Source organism: Hemitrygon akajei, unplaced genomic scaffold (assembly GCF_048418815.1).
Source record: "Hemitrygon akajei unplaced genomic scaffold, sHemAka1.3 Scf000057, whole genome shotgun sequence".
NCBI classification, from domain to species: domain Eukaryota; kingdom Metazoa; phylum Chordata; class Chondrichthyes; order Myliobatiformes; family Dasyatidae; genus Hemitrygon; species Hemitrygon akajei.
The window spans coordinates 3,903,154-3,923,597 of NW_027331943.1; the positions used below are offsets into that span (position 1 = coordinate 3,903,154).

Consider the following 20,444-nt stretch of genomic DNA (forward strand, 5'->3'; position numbering starts at 1 on the left):
TGAGTGTTGTCTCTTAGTGTGTCAGGACTCTGTCATGGGTGTGTGGGGTTTGAAAGTGTGTCGTGACCCTGACAGGGGTGTGTGGGGTCCCTTATTGTGTCAGTACCCTGTCAGGGGTGTGTGGGGTCTGAAAGTGTGTCAGGACCCTGTCAGTGGTTTGTGTGGTCTCACAGTGTGTCAGTAGACTGCAGCTGTGCGTGGGTTCTGAAAGTGTGTTGGGACACTGCTAGGGGTGAGTGGAGTCTCACTGTGTGTCTGGACACTGTCAGGTGTGTGGGGTCTGAAAGTGCGTCGTGACCCTGTCAAAGGATTGTGGGGTCTCGCAGTGTTTCAGGAACCTGTCAGGGGTGTGTGGGTTCTGAAAGTGTGTCGGGACACTGACAGGGCTGTGTGTGGTCTCACTGTGTGTCAGGACCCTGTCAGGTGTGTGTGGGTTCTCACAGTGTGTCAGGACCTTGTCCCGGGTCTGTAAGGTCTCACGGTGTGCCAGGTCCCTGTCAGGGGTGTGTGTGGTCTGAAAGTGTGTCGGTGCCCTGACAGGGGGTGAGTGGGGTCTCACACTGTGTCAGTACCCTGTCAGGGATGTGTGGGGTCTCACAGTGTGTCAGTACCCTGACAGGGATGTGTGGGGTCTCACAGTGTGTCAGTACCCTGTCAGGGCTGTGTGGGGTCTCACAGTGTGTCAGGATCCTGTCAGGTGTGTGTGGGGTCTCACAGTGTGTCAGGAACCTGTCAGGGGTGTGTGGGGTCTCACAGTGTGTCAGGAACCTGTCAGGGGTGTGTAGGGTCTCACATTGTGTCAGGACCCTGTCAGGGGTGTGTGGGGTCTCACAGTGTGTCAGGAATCAGTCAGGGGTGTGTGGGGGTCTCACAGTGTGTCAGGAATCAGTCAGGGGTGTGTAATATATCAATGGGTGTCAGGGCCATGTCAGGGGTGTGTGGCGTCTCTTAGTGTGTCAGGACTCTGTCAGGGGTGTGTGGGGTCTCTTAGTGTGTCAGGACCCTGTCAGGGGTGTGTGGGGTCTCACAGTGTGTCAGGAATCTGTCAGGTGTGTGTAGTGAATCAATGGGTGTCAGGGCCATGTCAGGGGTGTGTGGGATTTTGCAGTGTGTCAGGACTCTCTCAGGATGTATGAGGTTTCACAGTGTGTCAGGACACAGTCAGGGGTCTGTGGGGTCTCACAGTGTGACAGGACCCTGTCAGGGGTGTGTGGGGTCTCACAGTGTGTCAGGACACTGTCAGGGGTTTGTGGGGTCTCACCGTGTGTCAGGACTCTGTCAGGGGTGTGTGGGGGTCTCACAGTGTGTCAGGACACTGTCAGGGGTCTGTGGGGTCTCACAGTGTGACAGGACCCTGTCAGGGGTGTGTGGGGTCTCACAGTGTGTCAGGACACTGTCAGGGGTTTGTGGGGTCTCACAGTGTGTCAGGACTCTGTCAGGGGTGTGTGGGGTCTCACAGTGTGTCAGGACACTGTCAGGGGTTTGTGGGGTCTCACAGTGTGACAGGACCCTGTCAGGGGTGTGTGGGGTCTCACAGTGTGTCAGGATCCTGTTAAGTGTGTGTGGTGTCTCACAGTGTGTCATGACCCTGTTAAGGGTGTGTGGTGTCTCACAGTGTGTCAGGACCCAGTCAACGGTGTGTGGGGTCTCACAGTGTGGCAGGATCCTGTCAGGGGTGTGTGGGGTCTGAAAGTGTGTCGTGACCCTGACAGGGTTGTGTGGGGTCTCTTAGTGTGTCAGGACTCTGTCAGTGGTGTGTGGGGTCTGAAAGTGTGTCAGGACCCTGTCAGTGGTTTGTGTGGTCTCACAGTCTATCAGGACACTGCAGCTGTGCGTGGGTTCTGAAAGTGTGTTGGGACACTGCCAGTGGTGAGTGTTGTCTCAATGCTTGTCGCCACCCTGTCAGGGATGTGTGGGGTCTCACAGTGTGTCAGGACGCTCTCAGGTGTGTGTGGGGTCTCACAGTATTTCAGGACCCTGTCAGGGATGTATGGGAACTCACAGTGTTTCAGGACTCTGTCGGGAGTGTGTGGGGTCTCACAGTGTATCAGGACCCTGTCAGGGGTCTGTGGGGTCTCACAGTGTGTTAGGACCCAGTCAGGGGTGTGTGGGGTCTCACAGTGTGTCAGTATCCTGTCAGGGGTGTGTGGGGTCTCACAGTGTGTCAGGACTCTGTCAGGGGTTTGTCGGGTCTGAAAGTGTGTCGTGACCCTGACAGGGGTGTGCGGGGTCTCACATTGTGTCAGGACCCTGTCGAGGGTGTGTGGGGTCTCACAGTGTGTCCGGAATCTGTCAGGGGTGTGTAATGTATCAATGGGTGTCAGGGCCATGTCAGGGGTGTGTGGGGTCTCTTAGTGTGTCAGAACCCTGTCAGGGGTGTGTGGGGTCTCACAGTGTGTCAGGAATCTGTCAGGGGTGTGTAGTGAATCAATGGGTGTCAGGGCCATGTCAGTGGTTGTGTGGGGTCTCTTAGTGTGTCAGGACTCTGTCAGGGGTGTGTAATGTATCAATGGGTGTCAGGACCCTGTCAGGGGTGTGTGGGGTCTCACAGTGGGTCAGCAATCTGTCAGGGTTGTGTAGTGAATCAATGGATGTCAGGGCCATGTCAGGGGTGTGTGGGATTTTGCAGTGTGTCAGGACTCTCTCAGGATGTATGAGGTTTCACAGTGTGTCAGGACACTGTCAGGGGTTTGTGGGGTCTCACAGTGTGTCTGGACCCTGTCAGGGGTGTGTGGGATCTCACAGTGTGTCAGGACACTGTCAGGGGTTTGTGGGGTCTCAAAGTGTGACAGGACCCTGTCAGGGGTGTGTGGGGTCTCACAGTGTGTCAGGATCCTGTCAGGGGTGTGTGGGGTCTCACAGTGTGTCAGGATCCTGTTAGGGGTGTGTGGGGTCTCACAGTGTGTCATGACCCTTTCAGGGGTGTGTGGGGTCTCACAGTGTGTCAGGACACTGTCAGGGGTTTGTGGGGTCTCACAGTGTGACAGGACCCTGTCAGGGGTGTGTGGGGTCTCACAGTGTGTCAGGATCCTGTCAGGGGTGTGTGGGGTCTCACAGTGTGTCAGGATCCTGTTAGGGGTGTGTGGGGTCTCAGAGTGTGACAGGACCCTGTTAAGTGTGTGTGGTGTCTCACAGTGTGTCATGACCCTGTTAAGGGTGTGTGGTGTCTCACAGTGTGTCAGGACCCAGTCAACGGTGTGTGGGGTCTCACAGTGTGGCAGGATCCTGTCAGGGGTGTGTGGGGTCTGAAAGTGTGTCGTGACCCTGACAGGGTTGTGTGGGGTCTCTTAGTGTTTCAGGACTCTGTCAGTGGTGTGTGGGGTCTGAAAGTGTGTCAGGACCCTGTCAGTGGTTTGTGTGGTCTCACAGTCTATCAGGACACTGCAGCTGTGCGTGGGTTCTGAAAGTGTGTTGGGACACTGCCAGTGGTGAGTGTTGTCTCAATGCTTGTCGGGACCCTGTCAGGGATGTGTGGGGTCTCACAGTGTGTCAGGACGCTCTCAGGTGTGTGTGGGGTCTCACAGTATTTCAGGACCCTGTCAGGGATGTATGGGAACTCACAGTGTGTCAGGACTCTGTCGGGAGTGTGTGGGGTCTCACAGTGTATCAGGACCCTGTCAGGGGTCTGTGGGGTCTCACAGTGTGTTAGGACCCAGTCAGGGGTGTGTGTGGTCTCACAGTGTGTCAAGCCACTGTCAAGTGTGTGGGACGTCTCACAGTGTGTTGGTACCCTTTCAGTGGTGTGTAGGGTCTCACAGTGTGTCAGGGCCCTGTCAGCGGTGTATGGGGTCTTACAGTTTGTCGAGACACTGCCAGGGGTGTGTATGGTCTCACATTGTGTCAGGACACTGTCGGGGGTGTTTGTGGTCTCACAGTGTGTCAAGACCCTGTCATTGGTGTGTGGGATCTCACAGTATGTCAGGACTCTGTTCAGTGTCGTGTGTGGTCTCACAGTTTGTTAGGACCCTGTCAGAGGTGTGTGAAGTCTCACAGTGTGTCAGGTCCCTGTCAGGGGTGTGTGGGGTCTCAGTGTGTCAGGACCCTGTCAGGGGAGTATTGGGTCTCACAGTGTGTCAGGACGCTGTCAGGGGTTGTGGGGTCTCACAGTGTGTCAGGACCCTATCAGTGGTGTGGGACGTCTCACAGTGTGTTGGTACCCTTTCAGTGGTGTGTAGGGTCTCCCAGCGTGTGAGGACACTGTCAGGGGTGTGTGGGGTCCCACGGTGTGTCATGACCCTGTCAGGGGTGTATGGGGTCTCACATTGTGTCGGGACCCTGCCGGGGGCGTGCATGGTCTCACATTGTGTCAGGACACTGTCAGGGGTGTGTGGGATCTCACAGTGTGTCAGGATCCTGTCAGGGCTGTGTGGGGTCTCGCAGTGTGTCAGGTCTTGTCGGTGGTTTGTGTGGCGTCTCACAGTCTGTCAAGACACTGTCAGTGGTGTGGGACGTCTCACATTGTGTCATAAACCTGTCAGAGGTATATGAGGTCATATAGTGTGTAGGGACCCTGTCAGAGGTCTTTGTGGCTTCACAGTGTGTCAGAACCCTGTCGGGTTTGTATGCCTTCTTACATTATGTCGGGTCCCTGTCAGGAACCTGTAAGGTGTTGTTGGTGTCTCACAGTTTGACAGGGCCCTCCGAGCAGTGTGTGGGGTCACATTCTGTGTCAAGACGCTGTCAGGGGTTTGTGGGTTCTCACAGTGTGTCAGGACCCTGTCAGCAGTGTGTGGGCGATTCACAGTGTGTCAGGACCCTGTCAGGTGTGTGTGTGGGGTCTCACAGAGTGTCAGGACCCTGTCAGGGGTGTGTGGGGTCTCACAGTGTGTCAGGACCCTGTCAGGGATGTGTGGGGTCTCACAGTGTGTCAGGACCCTGTCAGGGATGTGTGGGGTCTCACAGTGTGTCAGGACCCTGTCAGGGGTGTGTGGGGTCTCACAGTGTGTCAGGAACCTGACAGGGGTATGTGGGGTCTCACAGTGTGTCAGGACCCTGTCAGGGGTGTGTGGGGTCTCACAGTGTGTCAGGATGCTGTCAGGGGTGTGTGGTGTCTCACAGTGTGTCAGGACCCTGTCAGGGGTGTGTGGGGTCTCACAGTGTGTCAGGACACTGTCAGGGGTGTGTGGGATCTCACAGTGTGTCAGGATCCTGTCAGGGATGTGTGGGGTCTCACACTGTGTCAGGACCCTGTTAAGGGTGTGTGGGGTCTCACAGTGTGTCAGGACCCTGTCAGGGATGTGTGGGGTCTCACAGTGTGTCAGGACCCTGTCAGGGATGTGTGGGGTCTCACAGTGTGTCAGGACCCTGTCAGGGGTGTGTGGGGTCTCACAGTGTGTCAGGAACCTGACAGGGGTATGTGGGGTCTCACAGTGTGTCAGGACCCTGTCAGGGGTGTGTGGGGTCTCACAGTGTGTCAGGATGCTGTCAGGGGTGTGTGGTGTCTCACAGTGTGTCAGGACCCTGTCAGGGGTGTGTGGGGGTCTCACAGTGTGTCAGGACACTGTCAGGGGTGTGTGGGATCTCACATTGTGTCAGGATCCTGTCAGGGATGTGTGGGGTCTCACACTGTGTCAGGACCCTGTTAAGGGTGTGTGGGGTCTCACAGTGTTTCAGGATCCTGTCAGGGGTGTGTGGGGTCTCACAGTGTGTCAGGATCCTGTCAGGGCTGTGTGGGGTCTCACAGTGTGTCAGGACCCTGTCAGGGGTGTGTGGGGTCTCACAGCGTGTCAGGACCCTGTCAGGGGTGTGTGGGGTCTCACACTGTGTCAGGACCCTGTTAAGGGTGTGTGGGGTCTCACAGTGTGTCAGGACCCTGTCAGGGATGTGTGGGGTCTCACAGTGTGTCAGGACCCTGTCAGGGATGTGTGGGGTCTCACAGTGTGTCAGGACCCTGTCAGGGGTGTGTGGGGTCTCACAGTGTGTCAGGAACCTGACAGGGGTATGTGGGGTCTCACAGTGTGTCAGGACCCTGTCAGGGGTGTGTGGGGTCTCACAGTGTGTCAGGATGCTGTCAGGGGTGTGTGGTGTCTCACAGTGTGTCAGGACCCTGTCAGGGGTGTGTGGGGTCTCACAGTGTGTCAGGACACTGTCAGGGGTGTGTGGGATCTCACAGTGTGTCAGGATCCTGTCAGGGATGTGTGGGGTCTCACACTGTGTCAGGACCCTGTTAAGGGTGTGTGGGGTCTCACAGTGTGTCAGGATCCTGTCAGGGGTGTGTGGGGTCTCACAGTGTGTCAGGATCCTGTCAGGGGTGTGTGGGGTCTCACACTGTGTCAGGACCCTGTTAAGGGTGTGTGGGGTCTCACAGTGTGTCAGGATCCTGTCAGGGCTGTGTGGGGTCTCACAATGTGTCAGGACTCTGTCAGGGGTGTGTGGGATCTCACAGTGTGTCAGGATCCTGTCAGGGATGTGTGGGGTCTCACACTGTGTCAGGACCCTGTTAAGGGTGTGTGGGGTCTCACAGTGTGTCAGGATCCTGTCAGGGGTGTGTGGGGTCTCACAGTGTGTCAGGATCCTGTCAGGGGTGTGTGGGGTCTCACACTGTGTCAGGACCCTGTTAAGGGTGTGTGGGGTCTCACAGTGTGTCAGGATCCTGTCAGGGGTGTGTGGGGTCTCACAGTGTGTCAGGATCCTGTCAGGGCTGTGTGGGGTCTCACAGTGTGTCAGGACTCTGTCAGGGGTGTGTGGGATCTCACAGTGTGTCAGGATCCTTTCAGGGATGTGTGGTGTCTCACAGTGTGTCAGGACCCTGTTAAGGGTGTGTGGGGTCTCACAGTGTGTCAGGTCCCTGTCAGGGCTGTGTGGGGTCTCACAGTGTGTCAGGACTCTGTCAGGGGTGTGTGGGATCTCACAGTGTGTCAGGATCCTGTCAGGGATGTGTGGGGTCTCACACTGTGTCAGGACCCTGTTAAGGGTGTGTGGTGTCTCACAGTGTGTCAGGACCCTGGTAAGGGTGTGTGGGGTCTCACAGCGTGTCAGGACCCTGTCAGGGGTGTGTGGCGTCTCACAGTGTGTCAGGACCCTGTCAGGGGTGTGTGGGGTCTCACAGCGTGTCAGGCCAATACATCTTCACTTACCTTTCAGTTCACTGAGAAACTTTAGTAAAAGTTGAGCGGGAATTGGTCGATGCGAAGGATCGCAACCTGTTTGAATTTAAACAAATTGATAAAATCATTTTTGTAATACTTTAAAGTGTGCTATGGTGCGATCAAAATTTGAATTAATCTCTATTATAATCTCACCACGTTCCTGTATTTCCTTCAGTATTTTGTCCAACTTTGGGACACCAATCCGCATTTTAACAAAGGTTTCCCACATCACCCTCCGGGCGCAGGAGCCTTTCTCCATCACCAGGCTCAGGAGGAGTTTAGAACTGTCCGCCCGCTCTCCCTTATCAGCGAGATCAGAGATTTTCTGTGAAGAGTAACGGTGAACATATTGGGGACTGACAGATTCACACAGAGAATGAGAAGTAAATGATGTGCTCTGTAACGGGATCACACTAAGCAGTCACCCGGACGGGTGCTGATCCTGTCTGGACATGGACTGTACATTCTGAGTGCAGAGCACACGGAGGGACATTCACCGTGAACCTGGTCCACCAGTCAATGAGATCCTGGCTGGTCTGTGACCACTTCATTGACGTGGCTCCAAATCCATAAATAGTTCCTAACCGGATTGGACAGTGTAAAACAAAATCAGAAAATAACGATCACAGATGAGGAAAGAAGTCAGGAGGGTTCCCTGAGCAGTCACAGGGAAGCTGTAGAAAAGATGATGTGATTCCTCTCCTCAGTCCGCCGGTGTCCAACATGACAGCGGATTACCGGCTGACACCTGATGCCTTTCCTTTGCCTTTTCCAGTGGAGGTTTATTCAGTGATTACACATTACAACATGGCAGTATTCTCCGATCCACACTGTCTGCAGTTACAGATTGTGAAATAATCATCTCCACCCAGAACAGAACACATTCGAGCTCCTGTGGCGAACACAGATAATACCCTAGTTCACAGTGACATCCTGCTGTCACGCTGCACGGACTTCCGAAAGCGAAACAACCTGGCATATTTCCACTTAATCTCCTTTATTCTAAGTCCATACAGCTGCTGCTCACTCTTAACATTCAGCAGCTCCCCACCAGTCTGCCGCGTATTTTCACCTCTTTCTATCACTGGTTCAGATTCACATTTTGTTTTGTAATTGTATGTATAGTATTTATTTTCCAACTGTTCGTTTATTTAATTTAATATCCGATGAGTCAGAAATCGGACACACATCAGTCCTGTGAAGAGTGAAAATTCAAACCCATTCTCTCTCCCACTCACCCGATGTTCCTCTCCACTGAACTGATACTCGGCCGTTAACGCCAGGCTCACTCCGTGCACCGCTCCTTCCATCGCCTGCTCCAGCCTGTCCCGGTAGAAGTCCGTCAACTGCAGCAGCTGGAAATCGTCCCAGCTTGCCAGGAGCTCGGTGATCATTGAGCTCGGACCTGTGAAGGAAAATGAGGAGCATTATTGGGCAGGAACTTTCTCTCTGGAACCTAAAAATGATGCACTAAGTGACCAAGCAGCCCGAAATATATATATATATATATAGGAGGGGAGTTGGGGGTGGTGAAATGGACGCGGACCTGGGAAGAGCAGAGGAAAATTTCTGCCGGCCGGGGCTGAAGAGGCATAATTCCATCCATTGAAGGCTGCCCTTTGTGTCCCTGGGAATATACCTCTCTATTTGAAAAGGCTCTGCTTCTTCCTGGGAATATAGTAACCCATCACCATGACTCTCCTGGTTCTGCCCATCACCACCGCTTTGCTCTGGGTTACTGTCTGCCTGCCTGGTCAACCCCTTTCTCAGCAAATCTCTGGATTTCTCACAAAGTGCTCAGGCTACTCAGCATATCAGGCAGCATCTATGGAGAAGAATAAACAATCGACGATTCAGGCCAAGACCCTTAATCGGGACTGGAAATGAAGGGGACAGAAATTCTAGATATTGCCACATTTCTACTCCATGTTGTCTCGATCCGAAACGTCAGCTGTTTATTTCTCTCTATGGAAGCTGCCTGACCTGGTGAATTCCGACAATATTTTGTGTGCCTTTGTGTTGCTCAAAACTTTCAACATCTATAGAATGTCTTGTGTTCTGGAATACTCACTGTTTTAATATGCATCACAATCTGCGAGAGGAGCTGGAAGAAAACAGTAATTGTACCCTGTCCACGTGTGACTGTGCTTCCCCCAGAAATGTTAACTGTCTCTGCTCAGTCCCCTCACAAATAATTTGGGAATTGACGATATTGAATTAAACCCAGACACAGAGTCAAGGCAATATTTATAAATTAAAATAATTCGCCGACATACCCGTGACCTTTTCTGATGTCGACCACACTGGAACTCTTCCGATGCCCGCTCCTTGAGCCATTTTGAGGGCAGCTGTGATCGGATTTTGATGCTCTGTTCAAACAAAATTAACAGGAGGTTCAGACATTAACTGTGGTGTAAAGGAGAACATTGTTTTGCTTTTATACTGAGGAAAACACTTCCAAATATCTTGGGCCTGTCCACTGAAGCCTTGACATGACCTGCTCCACCTGTGCCCATCCACCCACAGTCAGACAATGTCCATTTCCGATCTCTCCATGGATTGTACACTGCACCAGGATTCTCTGGGGTATCTACTCTGCCTGTTATATTGCAGACAATTCCCTTTTAGGAGCGAATCTGGTGTCTTGGACTGGGAATGATGTGTCAATGGAATGCGAGGCAGGTTGAGCAAACAGCCCCCACTGTGTTGGTCCTCCTACCACTAGTGGTGCTATGGTGAGTAATGGACAACTGTTACACCAGGGTGGGTTGAAGCTTTTCTGCTGACCAATGTGACATCTTTTCCTCTCATCAATGGATTACACAGATTTCTCTGTAATACCTGTTCTCACCGTCTCCTTTCAGTTTAACATCGCCTGGCAATGATGCTTCAGACAATATGTGGTTTGATTCTATGTAGAAAGACTGTGACATCCTGAACAATGCAATCGGCCCTCCTCCCCCCCCCCCCCCGCACCAAACACACACACACAGCATCGCAACATCTTCTCCTGAGCCACTACATTTTCTCCTGTACGACTTTAAGAAAATCATTAGCACTTAAACTCTGGTCAAGCTTTCATGTCACCTGGCTATTATCAGATAGTTAAATGGCACCTTGCTAAACACAATGTCGACCCCCGTACATCCAAAACAACCATAAATAAAACTGGAATTATTCAACAAGACAGACGGTATGTTCACATTTCAGGTGGAAGACGCTGTATTAGAGCTGAACCAGTGTGTAGGAACCATGCATCTGTTCTCTACCTGCATTGTATTCTATGTTGTTTTTTTATGATGCTTTTCATGGCAACTAGTCACATCAGTCGGGGTGTGGTAAACACAAAGGGAATCAGTTACATATTTGTGCTTTGCTCCGTGCGGTACACAGCTGGGAACTGACCGATGTCATATATTTTATTATTATCCATTCAAATACGCTGAACTGACATTTGGGGACACTTCAGTTTCCTCGCTTCAAGATTGTATGTTTGCTGATTGCTAATAAAGTATCGAATACTTATCAGCGACTTTGGTAACAATCATCGTTGGAGCTGACGGGACGCCAGGAAAGTAGAATAAATCCGTGGGGGGTCGCCAGCAATGTCAACTTGGTTTGGTTAGAATTCGCCGCTACGTTATCGACAGACATTTCTCAATCTGCCGATCATTTTAAATATTCTGAGGTACTTCAAGAATACTTTGCTTCAGTATTCACAGGTGAAAAGGACCTTCACAATTGTGGGGATGACTTATAGCGGACTGAAATGCTTGAGTGTATAGACATTAAGAAAGAGGATGTGCTGGAGGTTTTGAAAGGCATTAATTAGATAAGCTGCCGGGACCGGTTGAGATATGCTCCCCGGCTACTGTGGGAAGATTGCTGAGCCTCTGGCGATGATCTTTCCATTGTCAATCGTGTGTTGAGAAGGACCAGAGGTTTAGAAGGTTGAAAATATCGTGTCCTTGTTCAAGAAAGCGAGTAGAGATAGACCACTAAATTATACACCAGTCAGCAAGTTAAGTGAGTGTGTTGTTGTGGAAGATTCTGAGAGGCAGGATTTATGAGTATTTGGAGAGACATAAACTGATTAGGGATAATCAGCATGGCTTTGTCAAGGGCATGTCATGCCTTATGAACCTGATTGAAATCTTTAGGGATGTAACAAAACATGTTGATGAAGGTGGAGCAGTGGATGCAGTGTATATGGATTTCAGTAAGGCGTTTGATAAGGTTTCCATTGCAAGGCTCGTTCAGAAAGTAATGAGGCATGGGATCAAAGGGGGCATTGCTTTGTGGATACAGAATTAGCTTTCCCACAGAAGTTCTAGATGGTTGGAATACTGCATGGAAGATGGTGACCCTTGGTGTTATGCAAGGTTCTGTTCTGGAAACCCTCCTCTTTCTGATTTTTATAAATGACCTGGATGAGGAAGTAGAACGGTGGGTTAGTATGTTTGCTGATGACACAAATTTGGGGATGTTGTGGATAGTCTGGGGGGTTCTGAGAGGTTACAGCAGGACAGCGATAGGGTGCAGAACTGGGTTACAAAGTGGCATATGGAGTTCAAACCCAGATAAGTGTGAAGTGGTTCATTTCGGAAGGTCAAATTTGAAGACAGAATATAATATTAATGATAAGACCCTCGGCAGTGTGGAGGGTCAGAGAGATCTTGCAGTTTATGTCCATAAGACACTCAAAGCTGCTGTGCAGATTAACAGTGTTGTTAAGAAGGCGTATGGTGTGATAGCCTTGATCACCTGTGGGATTGAGTTCAAGACCTGTGAAACAAAGTCTAAGCTATATATGACCTCAGTCAGACCCTGCTTGGAGTACTGTGTTCATTTCTGGTCACCTCACTAGAGGAAGGGTGTGGATACTGTAGAGAGAGTGCAGGGGAGATTTACAAGGATTTTGACTGCATTGGAGAGCACGTCTTATGAAAATAGGTTGAGTGAACTTGGTCTTTTCCTTTTGCACCCTGAGGATGAGGTGACCTGATAGAGGTGCATAAGATGATGAGAGGCATTGATCGTGCTGAAATGGCTAACACGAGGGGTCATAGTTTTAGGTGCTTGGAAGTAGGAGGTACGGGAAATGTCACAGATACTGGTGGGACCATGGATTGCACTGCCAGCAACGGTGGTAGAGGCGGACACAATACGGTCCTTTGAGGAACTCATAGATAGGTACATGGAGCTTAGGAAAATAGCGGGCTATACTGTAGGGCAACTCTAGGCAGTTTCTAGAGAAGGTTACATTGCCAACACAACATTGTGGGCCGAAGGACCTGTAATGCGCTGCAGATTTCTATATTCTATGTTTTTATGTTTTATTGTTTTACAACATTCAATCACAGTGGCACTAATGTGGCTTTTTTGACGCTGATGAACATAAAAGTGTCAGAACCACGGATTCAGCAGCGCAGTAGATACGGCATGCGCTTGTGAATATGCACATGACAGCTAATTATGATTTCATTTTGATAGTATTTAACTCAATACTTGTCATCACAGTGTTTGTCGAGAGTTGAACACAGCAGTTCTTCGCTGCCTGCTTGCATTCGACCTGAGAAATTGAACTGTCGAGTCAAATGAGTCTGAAGACTAGCGGTATTAGTTTTATATTTAGTTGCTTTTTTCAGCCGCAGTGTAGGCTTCATTTTCCATTTGAAAGTCTTAGTCATCCGCCCTGTTTGGCCTAGTGTTTATTGTCTTCTTTTCCCTGTAATATTGTTCGCATTAAATTCTGTGAACTATCGACCTGCGTCAGTGTCTCTCACTCCGTACTTGGGCGATATCCGAACCGAGTGACAAAAAAGACGTGTCAAAGTGGAAGAATCTCTGTAAAGTGATCAAAATTAATTCTGAATATAAAACACAAAATGACTGATTGCGTAAGTATTCCTCCTCCTTTAATATGACACAACAAGTCAGCACTGGTGAAGCCAATTGGTTTTAGAAGTCACATTATTATTTAAATTGAGATCTGTTTTTGTACACCTGTGTGCAGTCAAGATGTCTGAATTGATTGTAGTAAGACTACAAATGTACCTGGAAGATTCAACTGTTGGCGAGTCAAACCACACCCTGAAGACAGAAGAACACTACAAGGAACTGCGTTAAAGAGTTATTGAAAAGTACATGACAGGAGATTGATACAAGAAATTTCCATGTCACTGAATAGCCCTTGGAGTACAATTAAGTCAATTAAGTCAATCATCAATAAATGGAAAGAAAATGGTACAGCCCTAGATCTGCCTGGAGCAGCTGTCCTCAAAAACTGAGTGAACTTACAAGAAGAGGACTGGTGAAGGAGGCCACGAAGAGACCTATGACAACTGTGGTGGAGTTGCAAGCATCAGTGACTGCGCAGACATCAATTGTTACCTGGGTGCTTCACCAGTCACAGATTTATGGGAGAGTCGCAAAGCGAAGGACACTGTTGGAAAAAAAGGAAAAAAAACACATGAAACCTCGGCCAGAGTTTGCCAGAAGACATGTGGGAGACCCTAAATGTTCTAAGGTCGATGAAGCCAAAACTGAGCGCTGCCCATCAGACTAAATGCTATATTTGATGTAAGCCTAACACTACACATCATCAAAATCACACTATCCTTACCGTGAAGCATCATGCTTTGGAGATGTTGTACTACAGCAGGCCCTGGAAGTCATGTGAAGGTAGAGGGTAAAATGTATGCAGCAAAATACAGGGAAATCCTGGAAGAAAACCCGATTTAGTCTGCAGGAGAACTGCGATTTGGGAAAATATTTGATTTGCAGCAAGACAGTGACCCCAAGTGTAAAGCCAAAGCGATACAGGATGAGGTTAAGAACAACAAACGTACTGTCCTGGAGTGGAGTATATGTATAAGCTTTCCAGATCAGTTTCAGACCGAGGAGTTATGCCAAAAGAATACGTTAATATAGGCAGAGCGAACGTGTTTATTGCTTTTGTTATATTGTTACTATTCAGCTCTGTTTGGCAGACTTTCTTTAGCCCTGGAGTAAATTCTGTTGAATGATTTCTATTTATCACGCCATGATCTATCTCCTTTGCTTGTTGATATCCTAAATATACTTACATGTTTCATATTCGTGTATCTGCTATATTGAATCCTGATGATCTGTCATATACTACTAGCTCCACTGCACCTTACATAATGTTTATGTTCTATACTTCTCTCGTCTAAAGCTAATGTATATATCTTTGGACTAAATACAATTTAAACTAGAGTGATTTAGAGCTCAGCAAAACAAGAATTCACAATATGTGCATCGCAATAATATCATAAGACATAGGTAAAGAATTAGGCCAATTGGCCCATCGAATCTGCTCCACTATTCAATCATGGCTGATCCTTTCTTCCCCTCCTCCACCCCATTTCTCGTCCTTCTTCCCGTAACCTTTGATGCCGTGTCCAATCAATAACCTACAAGTCTCTGCCTTAAATACACCCAATGACCCGGCCTCCGCAGCTGCCTGTGGTAACAAATTCCACAAATTCACCACCCTCTGGCTAAAGAGTTTTCTGTTTAAATGTTTCTCCTGAGGCTGTGCCATCTTATCCTGGACTTCCCCAGCACAGGAAACATCGGTTCACATCTACTCTGTCTAGGCCTTTCTACATTTGAAAGGGTTCATTGAGATACCCCACCCCTCACCTTTCTAAATTCCAGCCGGAACAGACACAGTGCCATCAATCAATGGAGCCGAGACTCCGGCTGACTAGATTTGGAGTGGGACTGTGTTGGTGAATGTGAACCACACTTCCTGCTAGGAGATCATCCCAATAAGCCGGTGACCAGACACATCCACTCCCAGATACAGAACACGATCGACACAATAATACTGATCACTGGCTCTTCAGTAGTTGAACACACTGATAACCAGGGGATCTTAATGGAATGGTGTCCGGTGATACCGGGAAATAACACTGGGATTATTTTCCACAAGCAAATTCTTCCCAGGTCACAAACTGTTCAGTCATCTGTGTCACACACAAACCAACTTCTGAATTGCACACTGTAAGATTCCCTAGATCACATACTTTCGTCTGCTGTGTCAAAGTGTCCGGTTCCTTGGTTCACAGACTGACCATTACCTCGAGACGCACACCGTCTTGTCCCCTGGGTCACAAACTGACCATTGCCTTGAGTCACAAACGGTCCTGACCCCAGTGTCACAGACTGACCATTACCTAGATACGCACACTGTCCCTTTCACAGGGTCACAAACAAATCAGCCACCGGATTACAGGAGTCGTTGTGTGGAGTCGACTTTTAGCAGGTTTGCCATCATTAGCTACAGAGCAGAACACAGGCGCAGAGATATCTTGTGACAATGTTATAAACTGTTGTTTGGACCAGTTGAAATGGCGTGTACAGTTCTTGTACCAATACTACAGGAAGAATGTATTAGTACCTAAGAGAATGCGGATTGAATAAATCACTTACAAAAGATTGAATCGGATAAGAACTTTTTCTGACTCTGAGAAAATAGTTCTCCTCCATAAATGCTGCCTGACCTGCTGAGTTCCTCCATCATTTTATGTCTCCACCCTAGTTCCCCTCCAGAAATCCCGTGGGATTCACCTTAATCATATTCACCAATGACATTACGTTGTCCCAGTCACCTTCTTTGATTATGTTTGTCTCTTGCTGTTTTTATATTTCCTGTGCTATATCAGCATTAAAGCTCATTAAACATCTTTTGTGAAAATAACGGTCACCATTTGTCCACAGCCTAGACATTCATTGTGGTATTAAAACACGGAAACACACCTCAAATTTACCTACAATGAGCTGTCTCCTGATCCTCAGCAATTCTTACCATTGGCCATGTTCTTGGATGGGCTACAGAAAACAGATTTGGGAAACTCACTTCATCTCCTTTGTGCAGCAGTCAAGAAAATCAAGGGTGGAGTTGCTAGCTACCCGACCAAAACCTGAACTTTTGTGTTATCACACAATCTCTGAAATTCCAGAAATGCTCTTATTACCTGTCTCTGAATTTTATAAATGAAAGTTGGAGATGTCTTTCATCTCTAAACAGGCCCAGTTGTGCAACAAGCCCTGAGCCTGGACTTTTACGGAACAAACAACACCGATATCACATTCCTGTTAGTGTTTCACTCCCAGCTTGATGATTCAGGGTCTCCTGCTCCTTTCACTCAAGTGAAGCTTTGCCTGATGAGTGGAGTCATTCGACCATTACTGGTGTCAGGTCCCTGCGCTGGAACTGTTGGACTGATCGATTACTCAAGACCTCTTTACCAAGGTATTCAATGATCCTGTTTGATGAAACTTTGCTGTGCCCGTTACCATCTGTGTAAGATACTTCATCGGAAAGATTGTGCACAGATGCGACAGACGTTTAATCATAAAGATCCCAGTGATCATACCTGTAGCCATTATGATTCCGACTGACGATTCCTGGTTGTTGATTTTTTGATTACACTTTGGTCCCGGTGCAGAAATCTCCACCTGCCGGTGATTATCTGAATTACACAGAAGCAGACAGTGAATCAGAGATATGATTACTTTGTAAATATGACAGAACCTACATCCCCTGTATCAGAGCAGGAGTTGGCTTAGGGACAAACCATTCCCCATCTGTCGGCATGTCTGTCCAGTGATATCTGGCGCATCCTACTGATAGAGTAACAGAGCAACAGAGCACAAATGCAGACCCTTCAGCCCGATGAGAAAATGCTAACCACTGTGCCCACAGATTTGATCCTCTTTTTCTGTTTTAGGCCCATTTCCTCCTGGCATCCTCAATCCATCTGCTTCTGGAATTATACAATTGGGTCTGCCTCATTCACTTCCTCTGGCAGGTCCCTCCACGTCATCACCAAGCTCTGCGTGAAACCGTTGCCGCTCCTGTTTGTTTTACAATCGATTTACCACTCCTTTGCGCATTTAGATCCCCTATAAGCTATGATAATATTCATCATGAACACCATCTACTAATTTGTGTCATCAGTGAACTTACTAGTCAAGCCTTGTACATCCGCATTCAAATCATTGCTATCAAATAACGAATATCAAATGTCCCAACTAGCAGTCTTGCGGCCTCTTTTCAAAGAAAAACCTTCAACCGTCACTCTTTGCTTGCTACCTTCCAGGCAATTTTGAATCCATCTAACTTTCTCACCCTGGACCGCATGTGATCTTATCTTCCAGACCGAGCTGTCATTTGGCATCTTGTCAAAGACTTTACTGAAGCTCAATGTACAACATCCTTTCCATTGCCCTCAATGACACTCATCTTCAAAAACTATAACAAGTCTTGTTGAACACAAATTCCCATGCACAATGCCATGGTGTCTCCTGATCAGACTCTGTCGATCCAAATGTCGGTGCATGACTGTCACATATTGTGGAAAATTATCTCTGGCACCTCCCCTACACTTTTCTCCACTCACCATCTAAACGCCGATTTTATATCTATATAATCAACATCAGGAAAGTTGAGGTCAACAATGACAGCAACCCTGTTACATTTTCACTTTTCGAAAAACTGACAAGTTATCTGCTCCTCATTGTCCCAGTCGCTTTTGGGTAGGTATGAATATTACTCCCTTCCCGTTTCTGACTTTCTTTCACGCTGTGTGAACATGGTCCCTCCATGATGTCCTCCGTTTCTGTTGCTATGATACCATCCCTGATAAGCAGTCACAATTGTCCCCATTTCACCCCCTCCTTATGCATTCTGAAACAACTAAACCCTGAAACATCAAACAGCCAATCCTGCCCTTGTAAAAGTCAAGTCTGTGTAACGGTGACAGCATGCACCTTTCGTGTACTGAACCATGTTTAATTTACTCTTATTATTAATACTTTTTGTATTGAAGTAAACACATTTCAACCCATCCAACTGACTACATGATTCCCTGTCCACAACCGATCCTTCCACGGTCTCTCTGAACATAATCCCAACTGCTCCATCATCTGCCCTAACACTTTGTTTGCCGTCCCGCAACGACTGAGTTTTAACCGACCCTGGCAGCTGCAGGAGATTCGTTCATCTCAAATACAGATATAAACCGACCATTTGGTACAGAGTCAAATTGGAACCTTTTTCTGCTTAATCACAGGGTCATGGGTTCTGAGAATTTATTAGTAGAAATATTTGATGAAGTCAGGGTATGTAAATGTAAATTATCGATTGGCTTTTGCTTTTTGTGACTGAATGAAATGTGGTGCTGGGATTTTTCGCATCAGATGGGTTGGTTCTCAGCAGAGGCTTGCACAACCATATACTCGAAGGAAGCATATCATTATAGCTTGCAACAGCCAGAGGAATTAATTACATGTCACTGTAGTTCATGGCAGTTCTACATTTCTGAAATCACTACAGAACGAAGCAATTGCGGCGTCTCATAAAGGGAGGGAATTGCCAAAGCATTTTGAGATGATTGTGACCTAATACAGCCAGGCAAGGTAACATCAGAAGTGATCTAAATCTATTTCAGAAGATGCAAGAGCTTGAGATGATCAAACACTGAGGGAATGGGAGTGGCTTTAAAGAACAGGGATTACAGACAGCACATTACCAGACCTGGAGTGATTGCAACTGGGTCTGACAGAGGCATAACTGTTACTTCTGGGCACACTCAGTCTCACTCCAACTATTTCCTACCTTCGTTTGTACAGGTATGTAATGTCTAAAGGACCAGTGTTTGAGTAAATGAGACTCACCAAACTTTCTCCTGACTGAATGAAAGGAAACTCTGAGTCAAAGGGTTCTCTCCAGCTGGTGTCCTCAGTTTTCGTCTCGTTCAAATGTTGCTGCTCCCTCGTCTTCAGTTGTTCTTTGCTTCCAGTCGTGGGCTTTTCTTCCAGCAAATCTCTCAGCGCAGATCTAACTTCAATCGGAGAGATAATGAAGCACATTTTCAATATAAGGAAGAACAAAACATATCTGTTGAATATTCTTGAAAACAAAATTGATTGGAATTTATATCTTGAACGCAGATATAATGATCTGAGTGATGAAATCTGTAACGGTCCCGCACAGTTTAGAAAAACCGGACAGCGAACATAAAAGAACACACACACAAAGCTGGAGGAACTCAGCAGGCCAGGCAGCTTGTATGGAAATGACAGTCGACGTTTCGTTTCTAATGCAGCCAGCATCTTCAGCAATCTGCTCTGCACCCTCTCCAGCTGGAATGTATGCATGACAAGATTTTCACTGTCCCTCCGTACATGAGAATAATAACTGAGTCCCCACTTATTGTGAGGCAATATTAGACAGACTGAGCTTCTGCTCTGGAACTTCTGGCGAGAGAATTCACTGAAGTGTACAAATGTTTGAGAAGCCCGAAAGAATGGAAAGGCTTCCTTTTTGCATTAATAGGGTTATATACCTGGAAACGTTTTCTGCACTTCGGCAATCTGTAACAGTGACATGGAGTCAAGGAACAAAAATATGCCCACCCAAAATGAGAAGACGTGACATATACGGATGTCACTCCCTGATCTGAACGGAAGAAAAATTAAACTGCACAACCATGCGAAACAAACCCGCAGACGCACGTGACGTCAGATGGGCCAAATGGCCTAATACTGCTCCAGTATTTGATGGTTTTATGTGGAGGCGCCAGAGTGGCATCATGTGTGGGAGACAGCTTGCATTCACAAGTTGTTGAGTGGAGGTTTTAATGATTTCAGGGGGAGAACGAAGGAAACTTAACGGGTCATCACTGAATCCGATGTTGTGTGATGTGAAGTCCCTTGCCAGCTGCCCTGCTCTGCCGTGTTGTCCGTAGAGTGGGCGGTGTGGTGCCTGTCTCGAGTTGGGTCACAAAACCCAGAATGTTTCTGGGGAAGAGTTTCCAGGGTGATCTGATTTGAGGTGGTTCGGTCAGTGCAGTGTCTCGTTGTTTAGCATTTTCATAAACAACAGTTTAACTACTGTAAACAGGAATTGCCAGCAGGGGAAACACAGATTCGTATCAGTTAACAGAAGACCTCTCGTCCCTGCTGTCCTTGTCTCCCGGTAATTTAAACCACCCCGACAGTGAGCGAATTATTCAGACAGCTGATCGCTGACAGGGATTTATTTCTTGCTCGTTGAAGTTCGCCCAGAGTCGGTTGGATGGAGTTAATGTGAAGTTTGGAGGGTGTCACACTGAATGAACCGACACCCGAATGGTCTGTGTTGTCCGTCCGACATCTTGCCACAGGTGGCGCTGTGTGGACCTCCTGCAGGTCAGGGCACAGTGCCGAACCCAGCTGAATCCAGCGGTTCTCCTGATCGGACGGCGGTGAGGAAGGGCTGATCTCGGGTTTGTGTAAATCGAAGGTCGGTTGCAGTGGGTAAGGGCCGGAACTGAACCAGTC

General features: G+C 48.2%; 1 protein-coding gene across 4 annotated transcripts in view; it reads right to left on the reverse strand.

The window, feature by feature from the left end:
* LOC140721488 (NACHT, LRR and PYD domains-containing protein 3-like) overlaps positions 1-20,444 on the reverse strand; it is a 73,741-nt gene that overhangs the window by 47,666 nt on the left and 5,631 nt on the right. For 2 of the 4 annotated variants that reach the window (XM_073036303.1, XM_073036304.1), the window contains exons 3-8: positions 18,798-18,964; positions 16,496-16,591; positions 9,365-9,457; positions 8,327-8,493; positions 7,242-7,413; positions 7,077-7,142 (exon numbers count right to left, since the gene is read on the reverse strand). In XM_073036303.1, coding sequence (XP_072892404.1) covers positions 7,077-7,142; positions 7,242-7,413; positions 8,327-8,493; positions 9,365-9,457; positions 16,496-16,505 — 508 coding nt within the window. In that variant the 5' untranslated portion in view covers positions 16,506-16,591; positions 18,798-18,964. Of the gene's footprint in view, positions 1-7,076; positions 7,143-7,241; positions 7,414-8,326; positions 8,494-9,364; positions 9,458-13,388; positions 13,534-16,495; positions 16,592-18,797; positions 18,965-20,444 lie in introns of all 4 variants that reach the window. The other 2 variants (XM_073036306.1, XM_073036305.1) reach the window with 2 other exon arrangements.